We start from the raw sequence: 14,466 nt of genomic DNA on the forward strand, positions 1-14,466 counted from the left end.
ACCGTGAAACTCGGACAAATTCGAGGAGACTTTACTCACATGTGACTTGTTTTAGCTCTTTTGGTCCGTTTAAAAACTTTGCAGTGTGAAAGCGAACCGCACCAAGAGCAAAGAGCAACAATGTAACAATTTTAATCCTTGTTTCGGAACAACTGAATCGATTCGCAGGTGTGAAACCACCCTTAGACAACACAACACTAAAAAAAAGGGTATAAGAGCAACCTATGAACATTAAGGTCTAACCCAAAACCATCCTAACATCCATATATCTCCAAATTTCTATTAAAAGATCCATTTGCAAAGGTTTCCAAACTTAATAAAAGGTGAGACCAATAAATCAAGGCTCAGTCTAGAATATCCTTTATCTTCATTAAACCTAAAGGCTAAAATGTAAATGAAGTCTTCAACCCAGACTGACTTTCCGAAGGTTAAATATGTGGTTTAGTGATGTTACAGTAATATTATATAGCCAGTTCCAGCTCCAGTTTGGCTTTTCCAGTCATTTCTGTGGAAACAAAGAGTAAATCACTTTTACATGGTGTTCGCTTGGTGCATAGTGGAAAATGTCATGCTGGAACAGAAAAACCCGTCCGAAACCACAAAGTTGGCAGGCCATAATTCTCCAGAATGTCACTACTTGGTGTAAAAATAAGATTTCAAAAAGCAGTACAGCTTCCGAAATCATCCAGTGAGAAGTCCAGCTACTTTTATCCATTTTAAAAAGGCATTATTCACTGAGGGTCTTTGCTTGGAATGAGATGTTAACTTGAGTCAGCAGAGAAAGAAAGAACAGAGTTATAAATAATTCAGTCTGATGAGCAAATTAAAATGTCAGTTTGATTTCTTAACTAAACCAAAAAGAAAAGAACAAGTATTTATTTAGTTGTAATAAATTTAGTATACATAGAATATACGTACACCCCTCACAAATCTATCTTTTAAATTCATATTTTTAATAGGAAGCTATACAATGTTATATTTGTGCATCTACATTAGTCAGTACAAGAGCCAAATCTGGAGCTTATTTAACGAAATAACTTACAATAACGGTCCAAAGACTAGTACAGCCAAATTCATAGAAAAATATTAAATACAATTTTTTTAAAAAGGAGGGAAAAGAATAAAAATCAAGAAAAGCTATTTAGTTTCGTAGGTTGTAATTTTTTTTTGCAATATTTTACTTGAATTGAGATATTTTCAATTACTAAAATACTATTTTATTAAATACATATGTTTAATAAATCTGTTTGGTTGGTGGTGTACACACACACATATATATATATATATATATATATATATATATATATATATATATATATATATATATATATATATATATATATATATATATATATATATATATTTATTTATATACATATATCATTGTAAGAAATGTTGAATTATCAGCATTGTTTTCAGGATTATTTGATGTATAGATTTTAAGGAAACCAATTTATTTGAATTTTAACTTTTACCATTTTAAAAACACTTTTTGAAAACATTAGATCAATCATTCCTTAAATAATCACTTATATATTCATTATTTCAAATGGTATGCTTCTTAAGCAGCAAAATCAACCCTTTTTTAAAAGTCAAATTTCATCATGTGACAGAAGACTGACATACAGTGCTAAAAAGCTTAGGATCACAGTAATAATGTTTTTATTTTAAAATGTTTTAATAATTTTAGGACATAAAAATAAAATAAAATCAATCAAGATTAACTAATATATTTTAGGGTATAATTCTAGCTTTAAGTCAAACACAACAGAAGCTTATGAAAACAATAAAATATTGACTTTTTCAAAAGTTGAACAAGTATTGTATAAACTTGCCGAAAATCTACAAGTTTCACTGTTCGACCAAGAAAAAAATACATAAATATATAAGTAAATACAAGTTGAGAATGATAAAGTCAGTAAGTTATGAAGGTTATGGGGGGAAAATCATTATTTGGGGGTTAACTATTCATTTAATACTCTGGGTGTAAGGCAGAATCTTACAGAGTGCATTCAAGAAAAACAAAATAAAGATTACCGAACTCTGTCTGAATAAAAAAAAAAAAAAGTTGCTTCCAACTCTTTGCAGGAGAAGAATCAATATATAGAGTCTCTGCAGTTTCACATCAGTGTGCTATACGCCAATAGAATGGACATCTATGCAACAGGAAGGAAATGCAGTAGATTCCAGCTGTGCCTGCTGTTATAGGACATGCGTCATCATTGAGAGTGAGTGAGAAGAGAATCTAGCTGTGATTAGACAGAATGTCCCACATCACAATCTACATGAAACGGAATCTGATTCACCGTCATGCCAAGCCATTTTGATGTCTGAAGTGAAGAACATTTTGTACAAGAAATTGAAAAGTGTGATGAAGAGACAATGTTAAGAAAAACACACACACACACACACTCGCGTGTAACCATGACAGTAACTGTCTTGCAATTTTATTTATAAAATTATCAATTTTTTTTCAATTATTAATTTATTTGTACCTAATATTAATAATAATAATAATAATAATAATAATAATAATAATAATAATAGATGATTAATTATTATTATTACTATGTTTTTTCTTAATTTATTTTCTTTGGTTTGTTTAAAAATATTTATTTAATATTTTATTTGTAACAATTCTTTCATATTTAATTTATAACAACAACAACAACAACAACAGTACTATGATAATAATAATAATAATAATAATAATAATAATAGATGATTAATTATTATTATTATTATTATTATTAATATTATTTATTTTTTTCTTAATTAATTTTCTCTGGTTTGTTTAAAAATATTTATTTTATAGTTTATTTGTAATAATTATTTCATATTTATTTATAATAATAATAATAACAACAACAACAACAACAACAACAACAAAAATAATAACAATAATAAAAAACAACAGAAAAAGTACTATAATAATAATAATAATAATAATAATAATAATAAAATTAATAATAATAATAATAATAATAGATGATAAATTTATTTTCTCTGGTTTGTTTAAAAATATTTATCTAATAGTTTATTTTATAATAATTATTTCATTTTTATAATAACAACAACAAAAGTACTATATTAATTATTATTATTACTATTATATTATTATCATCATCATCGTTACTATTATTACTAATAAAGAAAGAAGGAAAAGTGAGGTGTTGTTGTTTGTCATTGAGATGCTGTGCTTTCGAGAGAGTAACACGTAAAACCTTATCACTGTGAAATGTGATGCTGAAGTCGTGCTTGCTGAGTTGGTTACAAATGATCTGCTTGATCATCCACACTGTCAGAGTCTCACTCAGGCTCAATCTGATATGGTAAAGCTGACACCGATGGCAACCGTTTGTGTTGGCAATGGCTTAAAAAGCTTTTGAAAGATGAAACTGGCAATTTCCCCACACATGTTTGGAGGTGTTTAACTAATCCCAAGGCACAGGGTCAACTGGCCAATCAGAACACCATGATCATTTAAGAAGATACATGAAGAGATCTTCGATTAGTACACATGTGGCATCTGCCTTTCTGGACATGCCTTGAATTTTATGTCAGGAGTTTAAATTAAATAGGTTTTAAAACATGTAATAAACTTTCATGAAGATGGAAACTGCAATGTTCGGTGAGGCTGATAAACATAATGAAGGAAATTGAGGTTCATTTTGGCTGAATCTCAAAGACACAGGCTGTAACAACCTATTCACATGGGACTCAAGCATCAACACTTGTTTAAGGGCATGTATGAAGTTAGGGCTGACGCGATCATCATAGCAGTGTCAGCTTATAAAATTAGACCGCAAATGGCTACTGTCTGAGCTGAGGTTTTAGCATGAAGCGATCTGATTGGCTGACGCTTTCGTTGGCCCTTAAAAAGTTGAGAAATTCCCAACTTCTGACCTAGCAATGCGGCTGAAGTGGCTCCGACAGATTCACAATTCAGTTCAACAGCGCTTGACGTCACCCATTCAAAATGAATGGGGAGCGTTGACGCTGACGTCAGGTGAGGAACATTAGCTCATGTGCAAAATACAATGTTGGAGGGGGAAAAAAAATAAAAAAATCAATCGATTAGTCGGCTAAAATTATTAATAGATTGACACAAAATAGGTCACAATTTATTTTAAATGTACAATTCATGCTATTACCAAATCATTACTTAAGACTTTGAGCTGTCTAAGTTACTACTGTAGCTTCTTAGCTTAGCTTCTTACTTGCTGCTTATAAACAGTTAGTAAAGTAGTTTTAGGGTTTAGGTATTGGGTAAGATCAGGGTTGTAAAATAAGGAACTATAAGTGCGATTAAACAGTTAATATATTAATAATATTCAGGTAATAATCCAGTTGTAAACGGTGTGAATTGCAGCCCTAATCTGATGCAAGGAAATGCCTTTCCAGCAACTGTACTGCATGACAATACATGAAAAATACAAACACATTAATAAAACTATTCATTCTACAGTTAGTTTATGACATACAAATGATATGTCAATTAAGATTCTCCATATTTGATCATTCACAATAAACCATCATTTATGGTTGAGAGTTGCATTATGGCACCCTGATCTCTACTCTGTCAACATTTGAAGTTGCAAATTCAACTCTACAGCTGAACAAAGTGACTTATTGACATTATAGTAGTTTTAAATAATATATTGTATAGTATAAGAAATAATATATAGCAAAATAAATCTGTAAAATAACAAAAATAAAATGTACTGGCATTTTATTACAAGATTTTTGTACCGTAACATTGTCTGGGTTGATGTTATACATCACAAACTATAAAAAAATTTAAATAAAAGTCACTTTTTCTAAATTTTGAGATAAAAATCAGAACCCCTTAAGAAAATTTAAAAGCATAAATAAATGTGGAAATATTTAAGAAAAAGAGGGGGGGAAAATTACAAATATATGTAAAGCTGTTAATTTATGGATATTCAACAGTGTACTGTCAGTTTTATGTCTTCAGTTTGAACCAAGTTCATATTTCAGTCAAACTACACCAGACTTTCAAATGAAAGTGGACTGAGACTCACTCTTCAGATGGATGTTCACTCTCATTCAAATGAACTTTACTAACAGAGCAAATCACACCAGAGCTGGATTTAACTGAACTAAACCTGCCCAAGCGCGAAGACTTTTAGTTTTTCAATGCATTCTAATATTTCCTTTTTGAAATATGCATATGATTCATGAAAGGCAGCAGCAATAATGCATTCGGAATCATAAGCATGCTTACACAGATAGAAGTATTTTTAAAAAAGCCATGTAATGGCCCATTACAGGTGGTATGTTACGGTAAGGTATACTTCTATGGCTGTTTCCACTTTCAAAAGGTACCCAAAAGTGAATTGTACCACTTTTTGGGTACCCTTTGGCTAGCCAGATAAAAGGGTACCAAAAGGCAGAGCTAGACATGCAACTGAACGCTATTGGTTTACAGAGAAATGTCACAAGCGTGTACACAAGCCAGGGGAATGAAAACAAAGGAAGAGGCATTTTTTAAATACACAGCTGAGATATTGCACGGTAATACTATATACATGAAATGACAAGCCATGTTCGACCCAAGCTCAAATCAAACCTTGTCATCTTGATGAGCAGCCACAAAGCCAAGGAAGACAAAATCTACTGTGTCCTGTTGTTGTTTTATGAGGCCATCTAAAAGTGCGAGCGGTTTCACTTTATCCAGAGAGCTCGCAATCGCTTGCATGCATATCTATATTTGAAATAAAGTTCTTGAGCTGATGATAATAACATGCGCGTGATTACTGAAGTGAAATACGAAAGAACAAAGAAGCAACTGATTCTTTCAGCAACCTAAAGCATGAACAAACTGCCATGTTTAAATATTATCGTCACCTTTTGGACTATTATGAACTCGGGAAGACGGAATTACTTAGGGTGCTTTCACACCTGTGAATCGATTCAGTTGTTCCGAAACAGAGATTAAAATTGTTACATTGTTGCTCTTTGCTCTTGGAGCGGTTCGCTTTCAGACTGCAAAGTTTCTAATCGGACCAAAAGAGCTAAAACAAGTCACGTGCGAGTAAACTCTCCTTACATTGGTCAGAGTGTCAGGGTTTATTTTGCAGCGTCCCGCTCAGCTGTCAGGAGGCGGTGATTTGGTGGTGATTGACAGGGTGCGCGCGCGTGACGTGTCTGAGGAGAGACACGGTGGGGAGGGGTGAGAAGGGTGCGCGACGATGCCTATTTGAGGACTGGGAGAGAGACGCGAGATTACCGGGAGATCATCACTCGTTTGCGGGCATCCGGAGACTCGCGAAACTTCCCGCCCTACTCATAATTCTCTCTTCATGTAGCCGTAAGCCTATTACATATCCATAAAACACTGTCATATAACCGCGCTCGGATCGGATCGCTTTCTCACTGCAATCGAACCGCTCCAGGGTTCGTTTCAATCGAGCCGAGACCACCTCACTCAAGCGATCTCGGAGCGATTACTTTGGCGCGGAACAGAGTGCGATTGCCCTGTTCACATATGCCAATCGAACCGCGCTAACTGGGCAAACGAGATACGTTCCGAAACAAAAGTGTAGGTGTGAAAGCACCCTTAATGACAAGAGGTTACATGTACATGTGCTGGTGAAGATTAAAGATGAGAGGTTTGCACTGACTGTGGGCTATATGTTGCGACTACGTGACCATTGGTACCCTTTTGGCAGTGGAAACGCAAGCCTGACGAAGGTGATCGGTACCAACCCATACCACACTGTTCTGTACCACTCAGTGGAAATGATCCATAAATTCAGCTGCTCCGAAGCAAAGACTTTTAAAGACTGACTTACCTTCAGAGTCTTGAGAATAGCTAGCAGCGGTGAGCAGAAGAACGCCAATGCCTATTCCCAGCCATTTATAGAGCCACGACCTCTGGCGCATCTTCATATATTACAGCATGCTCACCTGCCAACATAAAGAGCCATATTATAGATTCCTCAAGTGTTTCTTTCGCATACATGAGCCGCGTAATAGCATCTGCATGAGTCATATAATTGGTAGCTTTTAAAAAAAATTCATAACAGACCTCAGGGGGATTCAGATGCCAAGTGACCATTTGATTTTCATCTCTTTGAGGGTATTTATTTGCCGTTTGTTATTTAGAAGCAGTCCCAAGGTCTTTGAAGTTTACTCGTAGAGCATTTTAATTAATTTCGGTATCAAAAACAGACAATGATGCCGGCTGAGTCAATTTTCCAGACATAATTACTCGAGTCACTTTACATCATGACAATAATAGAGAGTTCGGCTTTAGGGATGTTGCATCAAGCTCAAGTCCTGGGTTAATAACAGCGAGCAGGAAGCTTTTGCTGCACATATAACCTTTCCCTTTGAAGTGAGCAAGAGAGATAGATAGCGTTCTCCGTGTGAGAGATATAACAACCCACAGCAAAAGTGCAGCTTTGAAGTTTGCAACATGTCTGAGGGGTCAACCAACTCCTTCTCGGAAGAAAAAAAAAAAAAAGACCAACATGCTTTGACAGGTCTGGATGAAGGGATGAGATAAGCTTTGCTCCTGGGAGGAATAAGGTCAATTTATTTATATTATGACTAATCAGGAGGCAGAGCGAGAAGTGAATCTTACAACCATAAGAGCCTGTATCATATACAAGAAGATGGATTGCGCAAGCAAATCAAAGTAGTTCTGTTGACAAGTAACATTAGATAAGTTTCTATGCACCAATCTTTACCTAAAAAGGCTTAATTGGGGACTGCACAGTGGCCCAGTGTTTAGCACAGTCACAGTGGCTCAGTGGTTAGCACAGTCACCTCACAGTAAGCAGTAAGAAGGTCGCTGGTTAGAGCCAGTTGGTGTTTCTGTGTGAAGTTTGCATGTTCTGTGTTCATGTGGGTTTCCTCTGGATGCTCTACTTTCCCCCACAGTCCACAGACATGCACTATAGGTCAATTGAATAAGCTAAATTAGGTCTAGTGTATGTGTGTGAATGTGAGAGTGTATGGGTGTTTCCCAGTACTGGGTTGCAGCTGGAAGGGCATCTGCTGCATAAAACATATGCTGTAATAGTTGGCGGTTCATTCTGCTGTGGCAACCCCTGATAAAAAAAGGCTAGGCCAAAGGAAAATGAATGAAGGCTTAACAAGAACACCAAAAATGAGCATTACTTCGGAAAATGTGCTTCTGAGAAGGATAAACCAAATATCCGATTAAGAATGTCCACAAACTACATTTTAAACACATTTACGAATGAATTTCAGTATGGTGATTGAAAAAAAAAAAAGTTGTGATTGTTTTAGCAGATCTTTTGATGATAAAAACAAGCAGGATGTGATGTTACTAACAAACCAGCAGATTGAGCACATTGTAAAACATCTGACCTGTTGTTTTGGTATTTCTATAATCCCTCAGCTAAAGTCTGTCATCAAAGGGATTCAGTATTATTGCCATCCGGAATTTTTCATTTTTCAAGTGTAAAACATTGGGTTCTGTTTTGTTCTCCTTGACTTATTAGATGAAAATGATGCTTTAATCAAAATATTATGCGATATTCCACTTTTGCATGCAAGTCTACTTCACATTTTTGAATGGATTAGGATCCTTAGAGGGAGTATTAGCTGTGTTCCTACTCTTTAAGATGCTCAGGACAATTTATCTAATGGGGTTTTGGATAAAGGGATCACATGACATTTACGCACACTTAACCAGTTTTGAGTTAGTTTTGTTCTGTTGAACACAACAGATAATATATTGAAGAATATTGGAAAAAAAGTTAATCATTGACATCCATGGTATTTGGTTTCTTACTGTAGAAGTCAAAGGAAACACGTCTCCAACATTCTTCAGAATATCTTCTTTTGCAAATATGCACAAATCGTTTGCAACAAGTTAATGGTGAGTAAATTACAGAATTTGACAGAAACTATCCTCGGTTAACACCGATTCTATAACGCTGAATAAAGGAGTCTTTTCTAAAGTGGCTTTTCTAAGTGACTAAACTGGACTCATTAAGGCTACTCTCTATTGTACCTATGCAAACATTCTCAAACTTTTTAGGGGAAAATGTGTTTGATAGAAATTGGGTTGTAGTATAGGGCTGCACAATATATCATTTGAGCATCGATATTGCAATGCGGGAATCTGCAATAGTCACATCGCAGGATCTGTAATGTCACCGTGTAAGCATTTTAAGTGAATGTAAGCCATATGGGCACAAGAAATTCTAATCTTTGTAGCTTAAAGAATAACTGCATATAATTATTTACAGCAAAGACTACGCTGCAAAAATGATTACTTGCTTTCCTTTAAAAAAGCAAGTGATCATGTAACCATTAAGTTGACATAATTTGTATAATTATGTCCATAGTTCATTAATAATTTAATAAAATACTATATAAAATAAATCAATTTATTAAGGACTGTCTTAGTCCTATCACTCTAAAATAACAAACACTGTACATCTCTCTATATTTAGGCTAAAACACTGTTTTATTGATTGATTCGTTTATTTATTTACTTATTTATGCATGTTTGTGCTCTCCTTTTAGTTGTCTTTTATTTGTTTAGTTTTACTTTCCCTCGTTCCACTTAAGTTAACAATTAAAATAAAGCTTCTTAAGTTTTTAATGATTAATGAAGTAATTGTTATGCTTTGTTTCATTATTTCAACTTCATTTACAAGTAGCAGAGAATTTACAAATACTGTTTATTTCTGTCCGTTCGTATCCAGTCCGTTTTTGCGCCCTGCTATTACATCTAAAAACACGTTCTTAATCCTTTAGTGCGGCAGCGGAGTCACACACAGCGGTATTGGTCCTTTTGAAGTTTCACCCACTGTAAATCTCTGTGGATATAGAAGATTATCAACATTTCTAACCATAATAGTTTTAATAACTAATTTCAAATAACTGATTTCTTTTATCTTTGCCATGATGACAATACATTTTACTAGATATTTTTCAAAATACTAATAAATTAGAGCAATTTAACAGTTTTATTGGGTTAATTAGGCAAGGTAGGGTAATTAATTTTGATTGTATAATTTTTTTTTTTATTCATTTTTGATTCTCTGCAAGCCTTTTTAGGTACGAATTAAAATGGGTCCACCATAAAGCAAGGGAAAAAGCAATTCTGTATGCGCAAAAGCATAATTAAAATGTTGTTTTCAGTTCAGATGCTTATTTTTGTTCCAGTACTCAGAAAGAGTGATATAAATAAATAGTTTGACGTCACGAACAGAAACACTGCATGAACTGTAAAAAAAAAAAGTCCAAATATATACAAAGAGTCATCTTTCTGAACATCAGCTGAGCACAAGCCAGTCAGTGGCATCTGTACTCCAATCTTGACAGCTTCCTTCCAGCTACCCCTTGGAAAAACATGCCATTCTGATAAAGGAACAGCAACAAAAATATAACTTATTGTCATCCACATATCAAATCACACCAGCAAATCCAACCATCTTGATGAAAAGCTCCAATGCTGAGCGAAAAGGAGACAACCATGGAGAGAAAGAGGAGACATGTACTTTCAAGCCTTTCGACTTGTACTACATCAAAACCCTCAACACCGGAGTCGATCATTGCACTGCCATGCTCGCTGACTATCATTATGAATGGTCTTTGTTCTTCCAAAGTGAAAGAGTCTTTGGAGACACGAATGTAATTTCATCCTCTGTTGTCAGGACGGAAGCATATCTCTCCCCAGTGTTCCTCAATACAAAGGTCTTCCTCAGGACAATCAATGAGAGATGCTTGAGAGCGACGCAGCGAGAATGCAACGGATTGACAGCAGATGCAATATGTCAAGGGGGGGGGGGGGGGGGGGGGGGGATCCATAAATGCACTTTATTTCAAATTTCTTTTTTGGGTTTCGAGAAAATGAGACCAAATAGACAGGAGACTTTTGTGCTCAGCCTTACAATCGGCGCACAATAAAGAAGCGGGCCTCCAATAAGCTAATGGTCTAGAACATTGCTCTCTGCTCAACCCTAATCTCTCAGAGTAACTGAGACAACACCTGCTTGACTGCGCAAAGGCTTCCCGGAGCCACGCTTTCACAAAAGAGGGCCCGAACATATGCTGAATTCAAATCATGTCAGAATAATTGCATTATGAGATGAGTGCACATGAGCACCGCCAATGTCAAAAATCACCTCAGGGGAACGTTTCTTTCAACCCCTGGTGTTTGATATTGGAGGAGTTTCATTGGGGAGACACATTTTGTGTTATTGGTAATTCATTTCTTAATGTGAATGTGAAAGCTGGAACAGATGAAGTGAGAGAAAGCTTGATTGAACAGTAGTACACCAGTAGATGGATGAATGAAGGGATGGACAAACAGGCTGATGGATGGAGGGTGGAAGCGAGGAACGGATGGTCTGTTTGACGAACAGGTTGATGGATGGATGAAGGGAAGGACAGACAGACGGACAAACAGGTGGATGGATGGATTGACAGGTGGATGGATGGGGGAATGATTGGTTGGAAAAACAGGCGGATGGGATGAACAAACAGGAAGATGGATGGAGGGATGGATGGACTGACAAACAGGCGGATGATAGAGGGATGGATGGATGGGTGGATGGACAAACGGATGGATTGACAAACAGGTGGATGGGATGAACAAACAGGAAGATGGATGGACGGATGGATGGACTGACAAACAGGCAGATGATAGAGGGATGGATGGATGGGTGGATGGATGGATGGGAAAAAGGATGGGCAGATTGATGGATCAACAGGTGGATGGATAGATGGTCTAAAGAACAGGCAGATCGATGAATGGGTGGATGGATGGTTTGACAAACAGGCAGATGGATGGATTGACAAACTGGCGAATGGGTATGAGGATAGATGAAAGGATTGGCAAACAGGCGGATGGATGAAGGGATGGATGGGGGAAAATAGATGGGCGGATGGATGGATCGACAAACAGGCAGATGGATGTCCTAACAAACAGGCAGATAGATGGATGGGTGGATGAATTGACAAACAGGCAGATGGATGGATGGACAAACAGGTGGATGGATGAAAGGATGGATTGGAAAAAGGATGGGCAGATGGATGGATCGATGAACAGGCGGATGGATGGACTGACAAATAGGCAGATGGATGGATGGATGGGTGCATGGATGGATTGACAAACAGGCAGATGGATGGGAAAAAGGATGGGCGGATGGATGGATCGATGAACAGGCGGATGGATGGACTGACAAATAGGCAGATGGATGCATGGGTGCATGGATGGATTGACAAACAGGCGGATGGATGGGAAAAAGGATGGGCGGATGGATGGATCGACAAACAGGCGGATGGATGGATGGGTGGATGGATGGATTGACAAACAGGCAGATGGGTGGTTGGATAGATTGACAAACAGGCGGATAAATAGAGGGTGGATGGAAGGACAAACAGGCGAATGAATGGAGGGATGGATGGAAAAATGGATGGGCGGATGAATGGCTGGACAAACAGGCGGACGGATGGAGACATTCTTTTTAAATGAACAGCAATAAAGAAATTGGTCTAAACATAAACATGTTTAATAAAATGTACTGAAATTGATAGTGTGTATATATTTTGTGCAACAGCACTCTTGCTCTTGGAAATTGTTTTATTCACTCTAACTTAACGCCCATGGCTAAAGCTCTGAGAATGAGTCTCTTGAAAATCTTCTACGGGATGATTGTTCAGAGGCAGTCATGATAGAACATTAAAGTAAGCCAAATGAATCACAGGCAACAAAGCACAACTGCCAAAAGCTCAATCTCTCCTTCACAAACTTGTCTCCCATCTTTCTTGCTTTTTTTTTTTTACAACACATGGCAACAAGCAAGACACTCAAAGGGCGAAAGCACTGTTATTAGAGAATTGCTGGTAATGGTAAAATCAGTCAGCCTCTATGCTGAGTGAGTGGGCCGGGATTCTGACAGAGATCAGTAAGGTAATGGGCCACACTGAACCTGTCAACATAGCTAATCCATTACACTCCTCTGTGTTTTCACTGACTGTGGAACAGTGCAGCATTACTTCCAGCCACACGGCGAATAGAAAACAACAGCGAGGACATAATGAGGCAGGGGCGAAATGCAGTGTGATGGAACTGCAGGAGGCAGTGATTTATTCTGCCATGAGGAAATTAACATACCGTTCATCCACTGTTGGCCATGCAAGGCTTGATAGTTTTGATTAGCTGTCGCAAATGTATACAGAATTAAAAGGACTGCTGTTAAATTACAGTATTCATTGGTTGAAACCATTTATAAAATGTCTGAGCACCAACTTAGCATTTTAGAATGATTTGTGAAGGATGACGTCACACTTCAGACTTTGGAGAATAACACACCAAGGATGAGAACCATTTAAAATGAAAAATAATTGTTCTAAACGTTTAAAAAGAGCAGATTCTACACTACCTGACGAAAGTCTTGTCGATGATTCCAGTTGTAAGAGCAACAAATAATAACTTGATTTCTAGTTGATCATTTGGAAAAGCAGCAGAAGGTAAATTTTTCCATTGTGATAATCGGGATGCAGTTCAACAGATGATTCAAACACTGCATAAGTCCTAGTGGAATCCGAATGGACCCAAGATTCTCACAGAATCCAAAATTTCCAGTCAGCTCCAGTGAAGTAAACAGCCTGAGGTATCAAGACATTTGTGCTGTCCAATAAAATTACAAACCACAGAAAAGGGCAAATTCTTCAGCAGGATAGCGCTCCTTCTCATACTTCAGCCTCCACATCATAGATCCTGAAAGCACAGAAGGTCAAGGTGCTCCAGGATTGGTCAGCCCACTCACCAGACATGAACATTATTGAGCATGTCTGGGGTAAGATGAAGGCGGAGGCACTGATGATAAATCAAAATAATCTTGATGAACTCTGGGAGTCCTGCAAGAAGGCTTTTTTTTTTTGCCATTCCAGATGACTTTAATAACAAGTTATTGGAGTCATTGCAGAGATGTATGGATGCAGTCCTCCAAGCTCATAGGAGTCATGCTTATTCTTTTTCCACTGCACCATCACACCACCACATTATATATACTGTACATTATTTATGTTAAGTGTCAAGACTCGTGTCTAAGCAAAGTCAGACCTTACTGTCCTAATTAAATAATAATAAAAAGGGTATAATCATGTTAGTTAGGTGAAAATAAGTGTATTCTAGAGGTATTTGCCTTTCAAATAATCTACTTCTGGTACCCAATGCTAAACTAGAAGTCAAGTTATTACATGTTGTTAATAAAACTTGAATAGGCGACAAGGCAAGCCTTTTCTAACATCTATATGCTGTTGAGTGGGTTCATTAATGCCGGTGGCTCATTTCATTTACACACTCAACATGTAAACGAGTTTAAAACTCACAGTTGAGGAATCGAGGATAACCTGCTAACATTTTAAAGACGTTAAAGAGCCACAATATGTACAATTTGCTTTCATTTCACAGCTAGAAGAGCAATATATACTGTGCTGATATTA

General features: G+C 36.7%; 1 protein-coding gene across 51 annotated transcripts in view; it reads right to left on the minus strand.

The window, feature by feature from the left end:
* Positions 1-14,466, minus strand: part of pcdh15b (protocadherin-related 15b) — a 513,920-nt gene that overhangs the window by 333,786 nt on the left and 165,668 nt on the right. For all 51 annotated transcript variants that reach the window (XR_015944907.1, XR_015503430.2, XR_015503428.2 and 48 more), the window contains 1 exon segment: positions 6,819-6,933. Coding sequence is in view for 21 of the 51 variants with exons in the window: in XM_087274983.2 (XP_087131109.1) it covers positions 6,819-6,915 (97 nt within the window). In the remaining 30 variants the exon portion in view is untranslated.

Source organism: Danio rerio, chromosome 12, assembly GCF_052040795.2.
Source record: "Danio rerio strain M-AB ecotype USA chromosome 12, GRCz13ab, whole genome shotgun sequence".
In the NCBI taxonomy this organism is placed as follows: domain Eukaryota; kingdom Metazoa; phylum Chordata; class Actinopteri; order Cypriniformes; family Danionidae; genus Danio; species Danio rerio.